The sequence below is a fragment of the Canis aureus genome, chromosome 13 (assembly GCF_053574225.1).
Source record: "Canis aureus isolate CA01 chromosome 13, VMU_Caureus_v.1.0, whole genome shotgun sequence".
In the NCBI taxonomy this organism is placed as follows: domain Eukaryota; kingdom Metazoa; phylum Chordata; class Mammalia; order Carnivora; family Canidae; genus Canis; species Canis aureus.
In genome coordinates, this window is record NC_135623.1 from 41,615,203 (window position 1) to 41,635,754 (window position 20,552).

The 20,552-nt window shown below is 36.0% G+C and overlaps 1 protein-coding gene across 2 annotated transcripts in view; it reads right to left on the reverse strand.

Moving 5' to 3' along the window:
- Positions 1 to 6,933: 6,933 nt before the first annotated feature.
- NR2C1 (nuclear receptor subfamily 2 group C member 1) overlaps positions 6,934 to 20,552 on the reverse strand; it is a 46,126-nt gene continuing 32,507 nt past the window's right edge. For both annotated transcript variants that reach the window (XM_077845855.1, XM_077845854.1), the window contains 4 exons: positions 15,243 to 15,382; positions 13,688 to 13,825; positions 10,996 to 11,101; positions 6,934 to 8,824 (listed from right to left, as the gene is read on the reverse strand). In XM_077845855.1, the coding sequence (XP_077701981.1) occupies positions 8,650 to 8,824; positions 10,996 to 11,101; positions 13,688 to 13,825; positions 15,243 to 15,382 (559 nt within the window). In that variant the 3' untranslated portion in view covers positions 6,934 to 8,649. The remainder of the gene's footprint in view (positions 8,825 to 10,995; positions 11,102 to 13,687; positions 13,826 to 15,242; positions 15,383 to 20,552) is intronic.

The window sequence follows — 20,552 nt, forward strand, 5'->3', positions numbered from 1 at the left end:
CTACTTCAGAAATCCTTCCTAGCGCCAAGAGTCTTTAGAAACGACTAAATTTCGACTTCCTTGTAGAGCACGAATGACATTAAATACATTCGATACACTAGTGTAGGGATCGAGGAGCAGGTATCGAAAGGCGTTAGGTTACTATCTGCTCTCAAGGATTTAGTTGCAAAGTTAAAATTCAGAATTTAAAGACTTAAAATTTTCTTAGACAATTAAATCGTGCATATTTACTTAAAAATTTTAAATAATAGAGGATACTAAATAGTATTCTAATATTCCAGGAGGTATTTTATGATTATACATAATATGCTTTAAAACTTGTATTCCCCTTTTTTCCCTTCCTTACTTTTTTTTTGTCCTTCCAGTTTATTTGATGAAAAAACAGGCAGTTTCTCCAGTAGAGTGTTCCATAGTCTGGGTTTTGTTGACTGTGTCCCTGTGTTCCTCTATCCCCCCTCTCGCCTGTATCTGTGATTACACCTAGGTGCTGGACCAGATTTGTGTTTATTTTTTATGTTGTTAGGTATATAGGTTATAGGTGATGGTATCTTTCCATCAGAAAGCATACACAGTGTCTGTTTCACTTTTTGTGATTTTTGGCAGACAGTGGTGAGCATTGCCTAATAATTTCATTTTTTCATTAGCCACAATTCTTTTGTAAAGAGTTCCCCTCAACTATCTGGTTCCTGATAGTTCATATAGGAAAGGCGAGATAGGTGCTTGATTCTCTCTTTTAGGTGTTTAAAATTACAAATTGGTTTCCTGGCATCTTTTTTTTTTCTTTTGTGGCAAAAAACACAACATCCTAATCATTCAGGTGTATGCCCTGGGCGGAAGGCAGCGCTAAACCACTGTGCCACCGGGGCTGCCCTATAGTCCGTACAGTCTTGGTAGATTTTATTTCCATTTCAACATTATTATAGGGCAGCCCTGGTGGCTCAGCGCTTTAGTGCCTTCAGCCCAGGGCCTGATCTTGGAGACCCGGGATCAAGTCCCATTTCGGGCTCCCTGCCTGGAGCCTGCTTCTCCCTTTGCCTGTGCCTCTGCCTCTCTCTCTGTCTCTCATGAATAAATAAATAAAATATTTAAAAAAGCAAAATAAAACATTATTATATTTGATTTCAAGGACTCTTTCTTGATCTCTTGTTGCTCTTTTGTCACAGTACCCTGTTCTGATGCTTGTCATTAACTTGATACTAGGATTATTATTATAGAGCCAAAGAAACCTAAAGGCATAAGCAGAATCCATTCAGGTAATATTGCCCTGCTCATGTGAACAAAAATATTGCACAAAACCTTAATTCTGCTCTAAGCAATCTAATTTGCTGTTTAGCTCACCCATTTTTAAAAAAATTTAATACATGGAACATATGTGCCTGGTCAAAAGAATCATATTAGTTCTGCATCCTGATCTGATTTCCAACTCCCAAAATCAGGCAGGGAATTGTTTCAACCCTTTAGCTGCTTATCTTGGTATTCACTAACATCTTGCTAAATTACACTAATTTTAGATATTATCTGACTTCCCAACATAGAAGATGAGGATTAAGCTCTTTGACAACACTGTACACACACACGCACACACACACACATATATATTCATGTTCCATTCTCTCAGTACAGTTTACTAAGTTTATTGGTACATATCTATTAAAGGGCCAGTTTGTCCTGACAACTTCTGAAGGACTTATTCTCCCTCTTCTAGATACAGGGAATTGTGGCAATCTGGCAGTCTAAGACCATCTAGCTTTTTTCCATTTAAGGATTATTTTCTATCAAATTTTGTGAAATACATATATAAAAGTGTCTATTTAATCTTAAGAGTCTACAACTGAGTCACACAACAATCTGCGACAGATTGTTTTCCAAAAATGGTTGCAAAAAAATTCTGGTTCTCTATACTGGTACAGAATTTTGCCACTCTCCTATCAAGAAGTACAGTTTAATAGCACCTGGGTGGGCAGTGGTTGAGCATCTGCCTTCGGCTCAGGTCCTGATACTGGGGTCCTGGGATCGAGTCCCTACATCGGGCTCAACTCAGGGAGCTTCCTTCTCCCTCTGCCTATGTCTCTGCCTGTTTCTCATGAATAAAACCTTTAAAAAAGGTATAGTTTAGGGGTGCCTGGGTGGCTCAGTGGGTTAAACCTCTGACTCTTGGTTTCCACTGATGGATCAAGGGATTGAGCCCCAGGTTGGGTTTTGTGCTCAGCATGGGATCTGCTTGAAGATTCTCTCCCTCTGCCCTTTCCCCACTCTTGTGTGTACATACACACGTGCTTTCTCTCTCTCTCCAATATATCTTAAAAAATAAGTATATTTTCCTCTGAATTTGAGGCCTTTGTATTTGTCTCAATGAATAAAGTGACACAGAAGCAATGATTTTAAGATTTTAGGCAGAGCGAGAGCGAGCGAGTGTGAGCAGGGGGAGGGGCAAAGGGAGAGGGAGAGAATCTCAAGCAGACTCTCCACTGAGCATGGCGCTCAATGTGGGGCTCAGTCAAGGACCCTGAGATCATGACTTGAGCCAAAATTGAGTTGGACGCTTAACCGACTGAGCCACCCGGATGTACCAATGATGCCTGGTTTCTGAGTGCTACAGTCTGAATGTGTCCTCCCTCCCCAAATTCATGTAAATCTTAACCCTCAAAGGTAATAGTAGGTGGGGGCTTTAGGTGGTGTTTAAGTCATGAGGATGGTGCCCTCGTGAATGCAATTAGTGCCTCTAACAGACTCTAGAGAGATCCTTAGCTCTTTCCATCATGTGAGGACCCTGCAGAAGTCAGCAGTCTGCAACCTTTGGTCAGGAAGTCAGTAGAACTTGACCACACTGGCACCCTGATCTTGGGCTTTTAGGCTCCAGAACTGTGAGAAACAAAAGTTTGTTGTTTATAAGCCACCTGTTTTCAAAAACCAACCTCTGTCCTCCTGAGCCAAAACATAATACAAAGACAGACTTTGGGGACAAAGAGGAATGATAGTTTTATCATTTGCCCAGAAAGGACGGGCATATTTGTTGGGTAAAGGAGGTTGCAGCAGGCTAATGCCTTCAAAATTGCAGACTCGCCCAAGGTAATAGGCTGAGAGATTTTATACGAAAATATAGGATCTGGTTGCTTTTTTTGTTTTTTGTTCTAAAGATTTTATTTATTTTTTATACAGGGAGCAAGGCAGCACAAGCAGGGACAAGAGGGAAGGGGCAGAGGGAGAGGGAGAAACAGGCCCCCTGCTGAGCAGGGAGCTGGTGGTTGGGCTCCATCCCAGGACCTGATCATGACCTGAGCTGAAGGCCAATGCTTAACTGACTGAGCTCCCCAGGCGCCCCCTGGGTGATTTTGAGAGGAATCTGGTACATGCTGCCAGCCAGGTTTGGTCATGTCTTCAGGGTGTGGTCTCATGACTAGTGCTTGTGCTGGCCATCGGAGTCTACACTGAGGTTGGCAAAGATCTCAAGATGGATACTGAATTCCTGGAACAGAAGGTTCTACAGAAAAACAGTGAAGGGGAGGAGGAGGCTTCAAGAATGAGAAGAGAAAAATTTGTTCAGTTTAAAGTCAAGGTTTGCTGAAGCATTAGTGTGTTCATCTTAATTTCTATCCATCTTTACGTTTCTATAGTGGTTTCACATCCTGTATGTGGTATATTATTATAGTAGCCCAAATGGACAAGGACCCTGAGGCTAGGTTGGAAGACTATCTGGTTTCCACCTGTCTCTGTCTCTTAACCCTTGCCCAATGGCCACATGGAAATTACCCTTTATTTTTCACAAAAAGGGGCCTATGTCTGTAGCTGAGTAGTTTTTTTTCCTTTTTAAAGTTTGCCTTTGTTTTTAAAGATGTTATTTATTTATTCATGAGAGAGAGAGAGAGAGAGAGAGAGGCAGAGACACAGACGGAGAAACAGGCTCCATGCAGGGAGCCCGATGTGGGACTCGATCCTGGGTGTCCAGGATCACACCCTGGACTGAAGGCGGCACTAAACCGCTGAGCCACCCAAGGCTGCCCCGCTGAGTAGTTTTCTTAGTCTTGTAGCCCATATAAGTTTGAAGGTCCAAAGGTCTATTTTGTACTGTCCTGTATCTTTTTAGTCCAAAATGCTACAATTATTTTAACTTCTCACAACTTATGTGTCAATTTATAAACAACTCCATTAGACAAAGACCCATCAGGAAACCTTGTTAAGATAACCTCTTCTCTACATTGGGATTCTCCTGAGGCTGCTGAGATACATCCTTCTCAAGAGTGGCAGCAACATTTTTGGTTCTTCATGCTCTTCCAGATGATTGCCACTTCTGCAAAGCAAGCAGCCACTATCAGATAAATGTGTGTGAATGATTCCAAAAATCCCAATTCCTGCCCTTTGAGCTGTTGGGTACAGAAGAGCTGTCCATGCCAAACTCAAGTTTAGAATCATGAACTAACAAATGTTTTAAGCCACTAAATTTGAGTGGTTTGTTACAAAGCAAGAGAATTTGTAATGAACAGAAGGCATTAATACTTTGAAAGCCCTTGTATGTCCCTCCGTTTGTATCTTCTTCCTTCCTACTCTTCCAGAAGTAACTAGAATTCTAAATTACTTACTAATAATTCCCTTGTTTTTATTTTTTTAAAGTTTAATCTACTTAAGTAATCTCTACACTTGACATGAGGCTTGAACTCATGACCCCAATATCTAATCACATGCTATTCTGATGGAGCCAGCCAGGGACCTGTCCCTTGCTTTTTAAGTTAATTTCACCACCTAAGTACCTCTCAATGATGTATTGTATTTATGTTTTCAATAAACAGGTTAAGTCATACTTTTGAATACTTTGGGGTCTGCTTTTTCACACATGACTTGAATCAACAAAACTAAAAGGCAACCAACAGAATGGGAGAAGATATCTGCGAATCTGATAATGGGCTAGTATCCAAAGTTTATGAAGAACTTATCAAACAACACCCCAAAAAACAAATAATCCAGTTAAGAAATGGGCAGAAGACATCCATAGACACTTTTCCAAAGAAAACATCCAGGCAGCTAATAGACCCATGAAAAGATGCTCAACATCAATCATCAGGGAAATACAAATCAAAACCATGATGAGACACCACCTCACACTTGTCAGAATGTCCAAAGCTAACAACACTGGGAACAACAGATGTTGGCAAGGATGTGAAGAAAGGGGAACCCTTTTGTACTGGTTGGTGGGAATGTGAGCGGGTGCAGCCACTGTGGAAAACAGTATGGAGTTTTCTCAAAAAGTTTTGTAATGATGTGGATGGAACTACATGGTGTTACGCTAAAGTGAAAAAAGTCAGAGATAAATACCATGTGATTTCATTCATGTGTAGAACTTAAGAAACTAAACAGATGAACATATGGGAGGGGGAAAAGAGAGGGAAACAAACCATAAAAGACTCTTAATGGAAAAAAAAAGGCTCTTAATGGTAGAGAAGAAACTGAGAAACTGAGAGGTGATGGAGGGAGGTGGGTGGGGGATGTGCTAGATGGGAGATGGGTACTTTTCATGATGAGCACTGTTTTGTACATAATTGATGAACCACTGAATTCTACTCCTGAAACCAATATTGTACTAGAATTTAAATAAAGCTTTGAAAACAACAACAAAAAACACCAGACACCCCCAAAGCATCTTTTCTCATTTACTGGATACAACATCTACTTTCTTTCAAAATATTACCTTTGGGGTGGATATTTTTCTGATGCCTGGATTGTATTTCTTTGCCTCCCCTCAGCCCTAACAGTGTCTGACTTCTTAATGTACTGGAGATTTTCTGCAATTATCTGTTGATCCTGGCTCTAAATTCATATTTAATGGTAGGGAATAAAGTGTCTACCCCATGTATACATGTGACTCAAAATTAGTGGGCTTCACTGAAGAATGATGAAGTGGCAAGCAGGCTTTTCACCAAGATACAACCAAAAGTTGAGTATCTGCAATCTTTTCTCTAAGGCCAATTAATTTCTCTGAAGAAAACAACTCTGATAGAGGTTATACCCATGGCCAGCATTGTGGGAACATGATTAGGGAACCCACATTCAGAATACGTATTTTCACTTAATCCATATTTTTAAGCCTATATATATTTAACCCAGGCTTTCTGTTATTCCTGGTACCCTGTTAAATCTGATCTTCCACTTGAGTGGCTCAAGAGAATTAACCTCTGGCCTCCTGCTCAAAAAGGTGGAAGGAAAAAAAGTGGTCACCTGACTTAAGTACTTAAGTAAGGGCAGAAAAAAGATAATTCAATGATTTTGTACAGAGACTTGCAACCAATCTTTTTAATGTCCCAAGTATCATTTCTGAATAAGAGCACCAATCTCTCTAGGTAAAGAGCATCTTTTCTGGATACCAGCCTATCTCATTGAACTGCCTTTTGCAGGCACTCAGATTAGAGCTTCCTTGGTTCTGGCTCTGCTAATAAGTCAGTCTTTCTCTACTTGCATTTTGTTTTCCAAGAATTTATTGAATTCTCTTATGCTTTGATTTCTTGCTTCCTGTTTGATTTATCATTGTGTGGCTACACTTTACTGTTATTTTACTAAAATTTCAGGAGAGAGACAAAATAATAGTCTGCAGTTTTAGTGGAAAGTCTTCAAAGGGAATTGTAAATAATCCTGAAATATTTGATATGGAAATGTTTTCCATGCATTTCCCTTCCTAGATTTTATTATTTTATTAGATTTTATTTATTTATTCATGAGAGACACAGAGGGGAGAGGCAGAGACATAAGTAGAGGGAGAAGCAGGCTCCCTGTGGAGAGCCCCATGCAGGACTTGATCCCAGAACTCTGGGATCATATCCGGAGCCAAAGGCAGACACTCAACCACTGAGCCACCCAGGTGCCCCCTAGAAGTATTAATAAATCCTGTTAGAGACTTCTTAACAAAACAAATGGATGACCAAACACTGAACAAATAGGACTCTGAAATCAAATAAATGGACATTTTTAATGAAGGTCACATTTTAATATAGTTTTAAAACACTTCCAAATATAACCACAAATTTAATCAGGAAAAATACCTGAAAGGAACATGTATCTTAATTAACCACTGGTACATTATTTTAAAGAATTATTTTCCTGAATCCTTGGCTTACTTCATTGGGTTTATAAAGATATAAACCTCCTGATTTTTTTCATTTGAATTATTTTGTACTAAATATAGTTTTTCCCATTTGATAACTATAAATAAACCTGTTGACAAAAAAATCACATTTTAAATAGGGAAAAAAGTTTCCCTTAATAAGTTGGTAAAGACTGTAAGTTGATACTTTTAAAATTCTGATTTACTATAAAGTAGCAATTAGTAAAATCCACACCCTCCCCTAAATTCAGCTTTCTATTGCAAAAATCTTTATTAAAAAATGTACTCTGAGTGCAATAAAATCTCCATCTTTGTTTTTTTTTTTAAATCAACAAATAGACATACCAAAATAATTCATCATGACAATCAGCAGATTTAACAGCATCAGGTTTGCTAAGGAAAACATTACTGTGGAAGGCATCTAAGGAGTCTAAAATGGTTTTGTCGTGGCAACAGGCTTCAAGCTGATGCTCATACTATTGTTAAAAAACAGCTTTCCCCCCCTTTATGGTGAAACATCAGTGCATATTCCTTTACATATTAAAAAACTTAAATTTTTAAAATTATAAATTTGCTTTAAAATAGTTTAACTCACCTTGAAAACACAGATTGGCTATGATAAATCCATTATTTAATAAGTTGGGTATTTCTAATGACCTAAAAGAAAAGGACTAAAACTCATGGAAAAGTCAGGAAGTTCTAATGTAGGTCAGAAAAGAGGGAGAGGAGTCTGATGCTTTTTGTGGAATGGAAGAACAACAATTTTAATATCTATTTTAAAATACTGAAACATTTTAGGGGTCAGTCTCTACTACTTTTAAAACACAGCAGTAAACCAAAAATATTAAAACATGAACCCTATCTCATTCTCAAAAACAATTTTCTGCTACATACATAAATAAAAAGTGCTTGTAACTAATAATATACAACACTAAAAAATAAGTCTTGAAATTTCACGTAGGCCTATGTCTCATTGCCAGCAATGAGTGTTATATGCTAATGGTGCCATAATATTCACAAAAGACAAAAAATATATATTCAATTATTATTTCCTATGGTTCTAATGTTATTATACCATTGAGCATAAAATAATCTTTTACATAGTAATTAAAACAAACAGATTATATTATGGAAAAGTAAAAATGCAAGGAAATCCTCCTTAGGGATTTCTGAAGATTAAGTGTTTATACTAGTTCATAATGAAAAACATGAATAGAACACAATTCTGGAAAAAAAAAAACTAATTTATTTGTTTGTAAGATAAAATGTAATGAGTGATCTTAGTTTAGATGCCAAGAAGTGATAGCTTAAGGTGTCATCTTAACCAAGAATAAATTCATAGTATTTCTTACTTAAATAAGACAGGAAGGGAAATTCTAATTCCTGCTACCTGCCAGTCACTTAAAAAAATTCTTAAGAAGTTAAAATAAAAAAAAACACCTTGGGTTTTTGGTTACTCTTTAAAGTCAAAATTTCCTGATACCCTGGAAGCAATGAGTTCAATTTGGTATCTTCTTGTGTTCTGGGGAACAACAGTAAGGTTTGTAGTGCTATTTCAGCCTTCAAATGCTGTGACCAATTATCTGTGAGTTATAATCTGCAGGCTCCATTTTTAAAATATGTGGGATGACACTGTCAATTCGTACGTTGCCGATGAGACCTTTGAAAAACAATTCTTCAGTGATGGTAGCATTCATCAGTCTCAATGCTGGCAATCTGAGTAGTAATCTGGATAACCTAAAAGTAAAAGAAGGGAAAGGAAAAAACAAGAGTGTAAATCAAAAAGAAACTTAGAAAAATATGAATAATTTTTGTATGTATATTGGTTGTGGTCTAGTTTAACAAAGATCTGTCAAGAGTTAAAATAAAAACTTAAGTATTTTCAAGCCTTAGAGGGTATGACAATCATCTGGATATAAATGCAGTTGATAGACTTTGTAGGAAAGCCTTGCTCTTAGCTGCTAGACTGTGTTGCCTCTGCCTGGCCATATGGGCCATGGAACTAAGTTACTTATTTATTTTTAAAAAGATTTATTTGAGAGAGAGAGAGAAAATCTCAAGCAGACTCCCCAATGAGTGCAGAGCCTGACAGAGGGCTGATCTCATGACCCTGAGATCACGACCTGAGCTGAAATCAAGAGTTGGACACAATCGGCTGAGCCACCCAAGTGCCCCACCATGGAACTAAGTTATTAAAGCAGAGATCAAATTATATACTTAAGAATGGCTTAGAGACTCAGTTGAGGTTGTAAGAACAGCAATGTTTTGTGTTATCAAGACACATGGGGCTCAATGGTTATCAAAAAACAAATGGAAATGGTAAAACAGGCAGTAGTTATTACTGGGAAGAGCACAGAATACAAATCAAGACACTGGTTCAAATCTTAATTCAACGACCTCCCTACTTATGTGAATGAGTGTTAGCCACTTACTCCTGATTTCTCTGTGTTGTGGTAAAGATCAATGAAATGATTCCTACCAGTTTCTATGCTACTGAGTATTTTAAAGGCAAAACCATACATTGCATAAGGTATAGGTTGAAAACTGCTATCCAAAGATAATTTATTATTTTTAAACAAATCAGAATATAAGAAACTGAGAGAATTCCAGAGATCAGTCGAAGTATGTGGATCCTAATGGAACTGAGGTCAGCAAACCAGCTGTATGTCAAGGAGGAAAAATTTAAATACTACATTTGTACATTGAGATATAAAACAACTTTCAAACTTTAAAAACTGAGAACAATCATAACAAAACCAACAATAAAAAATCTAACTTTCCAAAAAGCTTGGGTATGTGTAACCCTCCTGTATTCTAAGGCCTTGCACTCTAACATCTGAGACCAACTGAAAAGAGGATTAAGTTACTTTCTTGTAGCCACTACTCTCCTCAAACTACCCAATTCTTGTCTGTTCTACCACCTGAGCTGCAGCAATAAGACTGGTAGGAAAACTGGTTAGGTAAACTAAGGATGGTTTTCATGATGGAACTGGCTTATAAACCTACTATGTAGTATCTGTAAAAAATTATTTTATGTAAAACATTCTTTTATTAATATGAAGCATGTTAAATTAATAATAGTAAACACATTTATATAGCCCTTATATCGTACATATGTTACATGATATGCAATATAATACACTATACAATAGGCACTGTCCCAAGCTATTTACATACATTAACTGATTTAATCATTGCACGAATTGTGGGTACTATTATCTACATTTTACAGATAAAGAAACTGAAACACAGAAGTTGAATAACTTGTCTAAGGTCATACATATAGTGAGTGAGTGACTGGGTCAGGAGTCAAGCCCTGGTCTTCTGGCTGTGACAGCCATGTGCTTACCTACTCTCCAATACCATCCCTCTTCAAAAATTAAGTTTGATCTTATAAAAAAATTTCTTTTCAAGGGAATACCTTGGTATTCAAGAAATACCTTGGTAGAAATACCATAAACCAAATTCCTAAATTATTTATAAAATAGTCAAATGGTGTTTTTATTCATTCATTCCTGTTTTTTTCCCTTTCACTAACATCCTTTACTTCATCTGAAGAAAACAGAGTTTGGGCACTAGAGTCAGGCAACCGGAGTTCCCAGGTAGGCCTGCTACGGGTGTGCAACCTTGAGCAAGCTAGGCTTTCTCTGCTCAAGTCTCCTATAAATTGTAAGAAATGCCAAGAAATACTACCTGTAAATCACCTACAACAATGCACTTCTGCTTTTATTTTGTTTTATTTTTTTTATTTTTATTTTTTTTCACTTCTGCTTTTAGTAGCATTAACTATTTCAAAGGTCTGCTGACTAAAAACACTGATTTACTCTTAGAATGGAAAATAATGAAGTAATAGATTCACAAAAAGTTTTAAGATGGATTTAATTAGATAGTATTTAACCTTTAGATACCTGTAGGTGTCATCAGGATATGTTTTGGTTATATAATCTTGGAATTCCACATATGCCTTTTCTTGAAATTTTTCTATTTGTTCCATGTTCTCTAGACCTGGATGATCTGAAACATTAAAGAATGTATGTTACCCTAGTTCTGAATCTCATTTAATAAGGAGAGGTGAGATAGAGGGGGTGGGAAGTATGATAAAAAAAAAAAAAAGCACTATCTTATGCATGGTTCTCTCACTCCACAAACATATTTAGTAATTCACCTACTAAACGCCAGACACTGTATTTTAAACCCCTTTTTTTTTTTAAAATTAAAGATTTTATTTATTCATGAGAGATACAGAGAGAGAGAGAACGAGAGACAGAGAGAGAAAGAGGCAGAGACACAGGCAGAGGGAGAAGCAGGCTCCATGTAGGGAGGCTGACACGGGACTCAATCCTGGGTCTCCAGGAAACCTGATCCTGGAGACCCGTGATCAGGCCCTGGGGTGAAGGTGGCACTAAACTGCTGAGCCACCCGGGCTGCCCTTTAAACCCTTTTTAAAAAAGTTATTTATTTAAAGATTTTATTTATTTGAGAGAGAGAAAGAGAGAGAGAATAATCAAGGGGAGGGGCATAAGGAGAGGGTGAAGCTGACTCCCCGCTGAGCAGGGAGCTCAGCTATGGGGCTCTATCCCAGGAACTTGGGATTGTGACCTGAGCAGAAGGCAGAAGCTTAACTGACTGAGCCACCCAGGTGCCCCTGTACTTTATACCCTTAAAACTATTTTGTTTCATATACATTTTCTAAAACATAAATGACATCACTGGTTTCTACTAAAATAGTTTTCTCTATTCCAAAAGCCATGGAAGGGAGTTTGATCATTTTGCTTCAACAGGAACAAAAAAATAAAATGAGCTTCGTTAAAGAAGCACTTAAAAAAAAAAAAAAAAAAGAAGCACTTTAATCCAATGAAATATTTGCAGATTATATTCTATGCTATTTTTTTTTTTCATAAGAACCACCTCATCATTGTTAGGATCACTGCTAGGTAAAAATATACGTCTGAAATTATCAAACAATGCACAGTATCTCTATCAGAAAAACTATAATGCAGAAAGAGGAAACTATATAAACATTTCAATAGTTACTATAAAATTTCACAAAAATGGGAATAGTAAGAGAACTTAGGCAATATTGAAAAACATGGGAAACTGTTCTAACGAGAATAAAAATTAAATAGAAAATATTGGTAATATCTAATAAAATTGCATTAAATCAAATTTATGTTCTTTCAATTTTATTTTATTTTATTTTTTCGTTCTTTCAATTTTAAAGAAAATGAAGGTGGCAAATTGGCTGTGATTAAAATGGAAGTACATGTTATTAATTTACATGAAATACTGTAAGAAACAGGAAAAAAAAAAGCTTTGTCATACTGGTATCACTGAGTTTAAGATGCAAGTTTCCTTAGGTAATTTTATATCATGTACAGAATAGAAATACATACCAAAATAAAAAATATAGGATCTGAAAGAATAAATTTTTCTTATTCATAAATTGATCATTGAACTGTCATTTTACTATGTGAATGCTAGAAACTGGCAGGAAAATAAGAGACATTTTTCTGTTGGTAACTCTAATAAGAGGTTCTAAGTTTAACCCATTAACAAACCAATACTCACCTTTGCCTTCTAATGATGCCTACCAAAATATGCCTAAGAACTCAAATGTTGTTGTGGACATAATTATGTCATTTGAATGATTTCTTTCCTTTTCGTACTTAGATAAATGCCTACCATCCATAAAATCCACTGATTTAAAGTGTGTAATTCAATAGTTTTTAGTATATCCAGAGTTGTGCAGCAACTGTCTTTATGACTTGAATTTTATAACATGTTTGTCACCCCAAGAGAAACTCTCCGTCCATTAGGAGTCACTTTCTATGCACCCCCACCCCTTAATCCCTGGTAGCTACGAATCTATTTTCTGTCTCTACAGATTTACCCATTCTAGACATTTCATATAAATGGAATCATATAAAATGTGGTCTTTTGTGACTCACTTCTTCCACTTACTGTACTGTTTTCAACCATGGTGTAGCATGTATCAGAATTTCATTCCTTTTTTAAAAAAATTTTTTTAAAAAATTTATTTATGATAGTCACACAGAGAGAGAGAGAGGGGCAGAGACATAGGCAGAGGGAGAAGCAGGCTCCATGCACCCGGAGCCCGATGTGGGATTCGATCCCGGGTCTCCAGGATCGTGCCCTGGGCCAAAGGCAGGCGCCAAACCGCTGCGCCACCCAGGGATCCCAATTTCATTCCTTTTAATGGCTGACTGATTCTCCCCTGTATGTGGATACTACATCTGGTTTATTCATTTGTTGATGGACACTTGGGCTGTTTCCACTTTAACTGCATCATTTCACATCCCCACCAGCAATGTATGATATTTTGATTTCTCCACGCCCTCAAATACTATGTGTTACAAGACTGTATTTATTTATTTAAGAGAGCGAGCGAGCATTAGAGGGCACAAGGAAGGGAAAGGGCAGAGGGAAAAGCAGATTCCCCACTAAGCAAGGAGCCCAATGTGGGGCTTGATCCCAGGACCTGAGATCATGACCTGAGCTGAGGGTAGACGCTTAGCAACCTGAGCCACCTCGGTGTCCCACAAATACTATATTTTAAAAAAGAAGTAAATATTTATGTACCTGGACTGAAGAGTACTATTGCCTTCAGGTAGGCATATTCATATCCATCAATGCAGAGTTTAACCATGCTGTTACAGAACTCCTGTAGCTTAAAGATGTGCTCCATCAATAATTTTCTTCTTTCTGTTGACATTTTATCTTTAAAAACAAATAAATAAATGACAACTTCTAGTTTTTGGCTAAAATTTTTTAACCAAGTAATTCCTTCTCATTAATTTCTAGCTTTGAATATAACCAACCTGTCAGTGTTTAAAATTAAATATCTCTGCAAGTAAAGATGAAACTAATTAGTGATCTTCAGCCATTGCTCATTCAAGCAAAAACAAACAAAAAACAAACAAAAAAAACAAGCTGTTAGCAAAACAAAACAAAATCCCAGCAAATTTAGTGTTTCAAGATACACCTTTGAGAAGATAAGCTGTAAAGATAACCTCCTGAAAAACTGGCCTACAAAAGACCCAAATTTCGATAACAAGATTTTATTTAAGTTTATAATTGGTTGAAAAAATGAGCAAAAGCACCTTGATGTTTTAAAGTTACTAATACTACTAAAATAAAAACAAATACTTAGTAAAAAACACTGCCAAGACCAAAGAAAAGTTGATATAATAAAGTTTCATAAAAAATTTTATTGTGTTTACGTTTAAAATACATCTGATTAGCCAACTATAGCTTTAGTGAAGTAGGCTATTTATAATCCTTTACAAATTCATGATAAATGAATCAAGACTAGGAGTCCATAAATAAGATGGAATAGTGTTAATTCTAGCATATCTACTGTTAATGATGCGGTTAATCAATCATCTTAATGACTTCTCTGCCCTCAAACAGGAAGTGGAAGCAGATGATTTAAAAATAATGTAAAACAATGAGAAATGAGACATGCTAAGGAAATAAAACATAATTCCCAATTTGGAAATTATTCCTAAATTCAAAAAGCAGTTCTTCCCATTTGAGGATGGGACATGCTCATGGTTAGTCACAAGCCAATTTAAAGTTAAACATTTATAAATCAATGATTCCCTGTTTCTTCAAATAAAGCCGTAATTACCATGGCATCAAGAAAAGATAAAAGAGTAGACTATTCTGTGACTCTTCAGTACTATTTACACAAGAGAATACATCCCAATGAACTGATTAAAAAAAAAAAAAAAAACAAAAACAGCCTATGTTGGGATTCAAAGGACTATAGTAAAAAAAAGTTTGAAAATTGGTGGGAAGTATGTATTTAAAAATATCTGATCACCTCTATGTAAGCTAACCCTGGATTCTTTGGTACCTATGTTCAAGTATGCAAAAAAATCACAAGGCTTAGTCAGAAGCAGCCTGTCAGACTTAAAAATATAATTTTTTCAGTTTTGTTATGCTCTTTTGAAAATATTTTTAGGTGACTAATGGATGAATTCATCAAAATGTAAAAGTTACCTCTAGTAAAAAGGCTGTTGGTATCTAAAACATTAATTAGCTATCTGATTTTAATGATAATATAGTTTGTAGAACTGACGCCCCCCCTCCTCTGATAGCCTGGAAAAAGAAAATATAAAATGTTCCTTACCCTGTTGAAGGCTACTGTGAAGACAATTGACAAATGTTGCTAATATAGTTGCCACATTCATCACTTGCCAGCACTGGGCAAGACCAAGAGTAAAAAGTTCATTCCAATAAGCTTTCACCAATGATATGCTATTTTCTTGCCTATTAGAACAAAACACAACAAACATGTATCAGATATTAACATGTATTTTATAAATTTTACAACTGACTCTTTTATTTAAAAATATTACTGAACTGGGGATCCCTGGGTGGCGCAGCGGTTTGGCGCCTGCCTTTGGCCCAGGGCGCGATCCTGGAGACCCGGGATCGAATCCCGCATCGGGCTCCCGTTGCATGGAGCCTGCTTCTCCCTCTGCCTGTGTGTCCGCCTCTCTCTCTCTCTCTCTGTGACTATCATAAATAAAAAAAAAAAAAATTAAAAAAAAAAATAAAAAAATAAAAAAAAAATAAAAATATTACTGAACTAAAATTATCCTAGAAAGATCACTGGACATGGACCTGATCAATTGCCTTTTGTGTAACATAGCAATCGATGAAGAAAACTTAGAAATTTAATTGTTAGCTAGCTTATTATTTAATCAGCCAGTTTATAAGAACAGTTGCAGGTAGTTTTCAGGGGCACCTGGCTGGCACAGTCAGTTTAGTGTCTGACTCTTGGTGTAAGCTCAGGTTGTGATCTCAGGGTTATAAGACTGAGCCCTTTGTTGGGCTCTGTGCTCAGTGTGGAGTCTGCTTGAGATTCTCTCCCTCTCCCTCTGCCTCTCCCACTTGCGTGTACTCCCTAAAATAAATAAATAAACCTTCAAAAGCAAAACAAAAACAGCTGCAGGTAGAATTTGGGACTAAAAATTGGGGCTTTAATTCTACATTTCATGGAAACAGATGGAATAAAGATTATTTTAAACAATATTAAAAGCAAAAGCATACATTAAAAACTTTCCCAAGTTTTTTCCTGCTTTAAATGAAGGCTAATGTTTTTTAAAGAAAAGGTAATTGGAATGAATTGATGATAGATAAGCAAATGATTTCCTGGGAGAAATGGTTTATTCTCTAAGTTATGTTTCAGATGTGATACTGGTATCCCTATAACATGACATACTGAGGATTTTGCTAGGAGTAATAAAAATAAGAAAGGTCCCTCTCCTGAACTTCTGAATAAGAAATCTCAAGAGCATGAGAGAGTAGAAAAAATACTAGAATATAAGTCAACCAGGGTTTTAAAACCTAGATCATCCACTGATTATCCATTTGAAATCTGGCTAATAAGCTTCCCAGGTCTCAGCTGCTCAGCTGTATAAAATGAAGAGAAACTGTATGTCCTATACCCTGCTCAGAGTTATTATGAGATATAAGAATTATGTAAATAGAGGATGACATAAAGTATATGCCAGGCATTATTCAAGGCACTGGAGAAATAGCAATAAACAGGAAGGATTAAGTCTGCCTCCATGACACAGAAGGTAAACATAAAAAATACCATTTCAAATATTTTATATAAATATTATACACACATGCAAATGGTTATATATACATTAAGTTACCTTCAGGTAATAAAATTCTACATTACTATAAAGTAGGGCGATGTATTAAAAATGGGGGGGGGGGAGTGTTCAGGTAAGGGGGCTAGAGAAGGCCTGTCTGAGGGGCTGACATCTGAGTAGAGAAAGATGGGAAAAACTTAAAAAGATCTAGGGTATTGCTAATTTCTTATGGCAATCAAAATCTATTTGAAAGTGAAGTTTTAAATGAAAAAAAAATCAGTATTTTCAAATCTCCAAATTAAAAAATGATGTAAAATTTAAATCTTAAAATCAAAGAAAAGAGAACAAGATACTATTTTCATGTATCAGAAAAGACAGCTAAAATCAGAATTTTTAAAAAAAAAGATTTATTTATTTATGATAGAGAGAGAGAGAGGCAGAGACACAGAAGGAGGGAGAAGCAGGCTCCATGCCGGGAGCCCGATGTGGGACTCGATCCTGGGACTCCAGGATCGCGCCCTGGGCCAAAGGCAGGTGCCAAACCGCTGAGCCACCCAGGGATCCCCTGAAATCAGAATTGAGGAAATATGCATTCATTCTCATATAAGCACTGCTGATGTTAACTGACTCAACATCTTTTTGGAAGACAATTTAATAGTCCCTATCTATCTAAAAACTAGAACATACACTCTGTTAGACTCAGCAATTCCACTTATAAGAACCTATTTTATAGAAATACACAAAGTAGGTAAATTATATATTATATTTACAGTAAGTACTGCAGCACTGGATAGAGTAACAAAGAAAATTAACAAGAACCCAAATGTCTACTAATGAAGGATGAGTAAATCAATAGTAGATCCTGTAAAAAAGAATACTAAGTAACCGTTAAGAAGAATAAATTTACATGTGTTGACATAAGAAGAAATCCAACTGTAAAGAGAAAGACAAAGAATAGGATATGCAACTGTATATTGGATTGCTAAAATAGGGAACTGAAAAGGCCTGGTAGGAGGACACCAAATTGTTAATTAGTGGGGTTAGTTACCCCTGGAGGATGAAGTTTTACTTTATATTTCTATACTACGACATTTATTTTTTAAAGATTTTATTTATTTATTTATTTGAGAGAGAGTAAGTGAGAGATTCTTAAGTTTTAAGGAGGAATCAGCTAACCAAGGTAATTAGTGGACACAGGACAAGAAAAGGAACAGAGCTAACTGATTAAAAAACAACGACGACAACAACAACAACAACAAAAAAGCTCTTTCTGGTCTGTGCTACTACTCCTCGTAGTAAAGAAAGTACTCTGACTTTGTTGTAGAAAGCTCAGAGAAAAGGTTAAGGAGTAACCGTGCAGAGGATGAGGAACACCAAAATTGTTATGAGTACCTCAAAAGAAAAATGATGAAAAGTGGCAAATGAGGAATAAGCCATCATACTATTTTGTTTCCAAAGGAACACTGAAAGAACTAAATATGGAGATTAATTACAGAAAGATAACTATATCTATATCTTCATCCAAAACAAAACCTCAAATATCCTTGTAGTACAGCTAGCTATGCTGTTCAAATGTCTGAACATTTGAAGGAAAGGAAAACAGCAAGTCCTTTTTAAAAAGAAGATTCCTAAGAGAGTGAAGGAAAACAAGCACTGATAATCTAGTTTGTAGCAGCACTAGATAAGGTGATATACACTCAACATCTCAGCTATGTAGCCTCACCAGCAAGAAAGCATTTCTGCTCTTAATTCATAAACGTAGAAACAGAGCTTAGTTAAGTAGCAAAGCTCACAGATGAATAAATCCGGAATTTGAATCCAGCGGTTCAAAATCTATGCTTTTGTATAAATCATTAAAATTTTAGCAAATAAAATGCTAAAGTCCAATTTCTTAGTAGAGAATCCCTATTTACAGCTAATATTCTGTGACAGTAAGAGCATGTTTGCTATCAACTTTTTTCTGTTAAAAACAAATAACTTGGACGCCTGGGTGGCTTAGTGGTTGAGCGGCTGCCTTTTGCTCCGGGAGTGACCCTGGGGTCCTGGGATCAAGTCCCGCCCATATTGGGCTCCCTGCGAGGAGTCTGCTTCTCTCTTTGCCTATGTCTCTGCCTCTCCCTGTGTCTTTCATGAATAAATAAATAAAATCTTTATAACAAAAACAAAAACAAAAAAAACTATTGTAATCACATTATACTATCTAATTTCAAAACATCTTTCCTTTGAAAAGCCAAAGTTGCTAATAAATAGGTGTCATTGAAGTACCAGTTAGGTATGCTGAAAGGAATGCCAGTGTTATTTAATAAAGGCATTAGGTTGCATAACAGTAAATATGTCAACTTCTTTTACAAATAGCTATATGTATTCTTCTCTATTCTTCTATATTGTTAAGTTCTTTAAAATATGTACATAATACTCATAATTAGGGATCAGATAATTGTTTATACTATTTATCTGATAAAGTAATGTGACTTTGGAAAGTCACTTATCCCTGGGGATACCCTAACCATTTGTCTTCTATGCAAATAAACCCAAGGCATTATACTTTACCTAGCAGCATCTGTTTGAAAAGAAGGCATTGGAAAAGTAGTCAGTGATAAGGCATTAGAGCTTGTTTTCAACCCATGTCTATAGTAAACATTATTTTGTCTCAGTGGGATTTTAAAAGATATATCCTTCAGGTTTAGTATTTATGGAAAGTTTCTTAAATTACTCAAGAAATAAAGTTTTCTGTAGCAAATAGTGCTACTTTAGAACTTTTGGTTATATTACAAGAATCTAGGTAGAGGACTGCTGACAAATCATGCCAAATACCCATAACTGAACCTACTACTGTGCAGTCACATAAATTATGCAGGTAGAAGTGAAAAACAGCTGAATTCCTGTAAGTATTGAAACGACAAATCTTAAAAAGTAATATCCTTGTAGAACACAAAGGACTGTACAATACAAACAGTATTAACCATCCATTGTTTGAAAGGTTCTTTTTTTTTTTTTTTTTTGAAAGGTTCTTAAAGGTACTGTTCCCCTCCATTCAAGTAAGTAATCAAACCAAACTTGACTTTTAGAAAATGATTAATGTTGCTTATCTGTTTCTCTCTGTAACATTAGGGCTTTGTTCTCAAGTTTTGTGCCTAGGGACAAAAATGCAACCAGTGTCAGTTTCTAGGAGATTCAGAATAGCTGTTATTACCACACAACAGAATTTCCCATCATCAATACTTAGTCCTCTTCCATCTGATTAATTCAAACTACAAATGATCTAGATGGGGACCATAAGAGTTTATGTATCGATTAATAGTCTCACATGCACCAATGGTTAATTCTAATTGCAAAGACTCCTGTAGCTGTTACATTAAAACCAATTTTCAGTACAGATCAGAGGGAAATGTGGCTGCCACTGTAAAACTGTAATGTAACTGTAAACCTCAGGCTTTATTTTTGGTTTCTTTAACATTTGGAGAATGTTTCCATATAATAATTACACTTAATTTAATAGAAGTACTTAAGATCAATAGTGTTATATAATAATTTAAAGAGTTCAAAGCACTCCCTTTTGGTTTTTTAAATAATAATTGATAGCCTGTTATAAAAAAATGGCACCTGGCTACATTTCAACACAAAAGTACTCCAGTTACAAGTATAGGGAACTAATTAAACCTAATCCTTTAATATAAATTGTGAATATGTAAATTTATATATTTTAATTTTTTTGTTAAAAAAAGCAGCCTGGAGAAATTCTGAAAACTAAATGTTATTTTGAGAGAAAAGGCTAACAATAATAGTTCTAAAGGTTAACCATTCTAAATCAGGCTTTCAATCTATGCAAT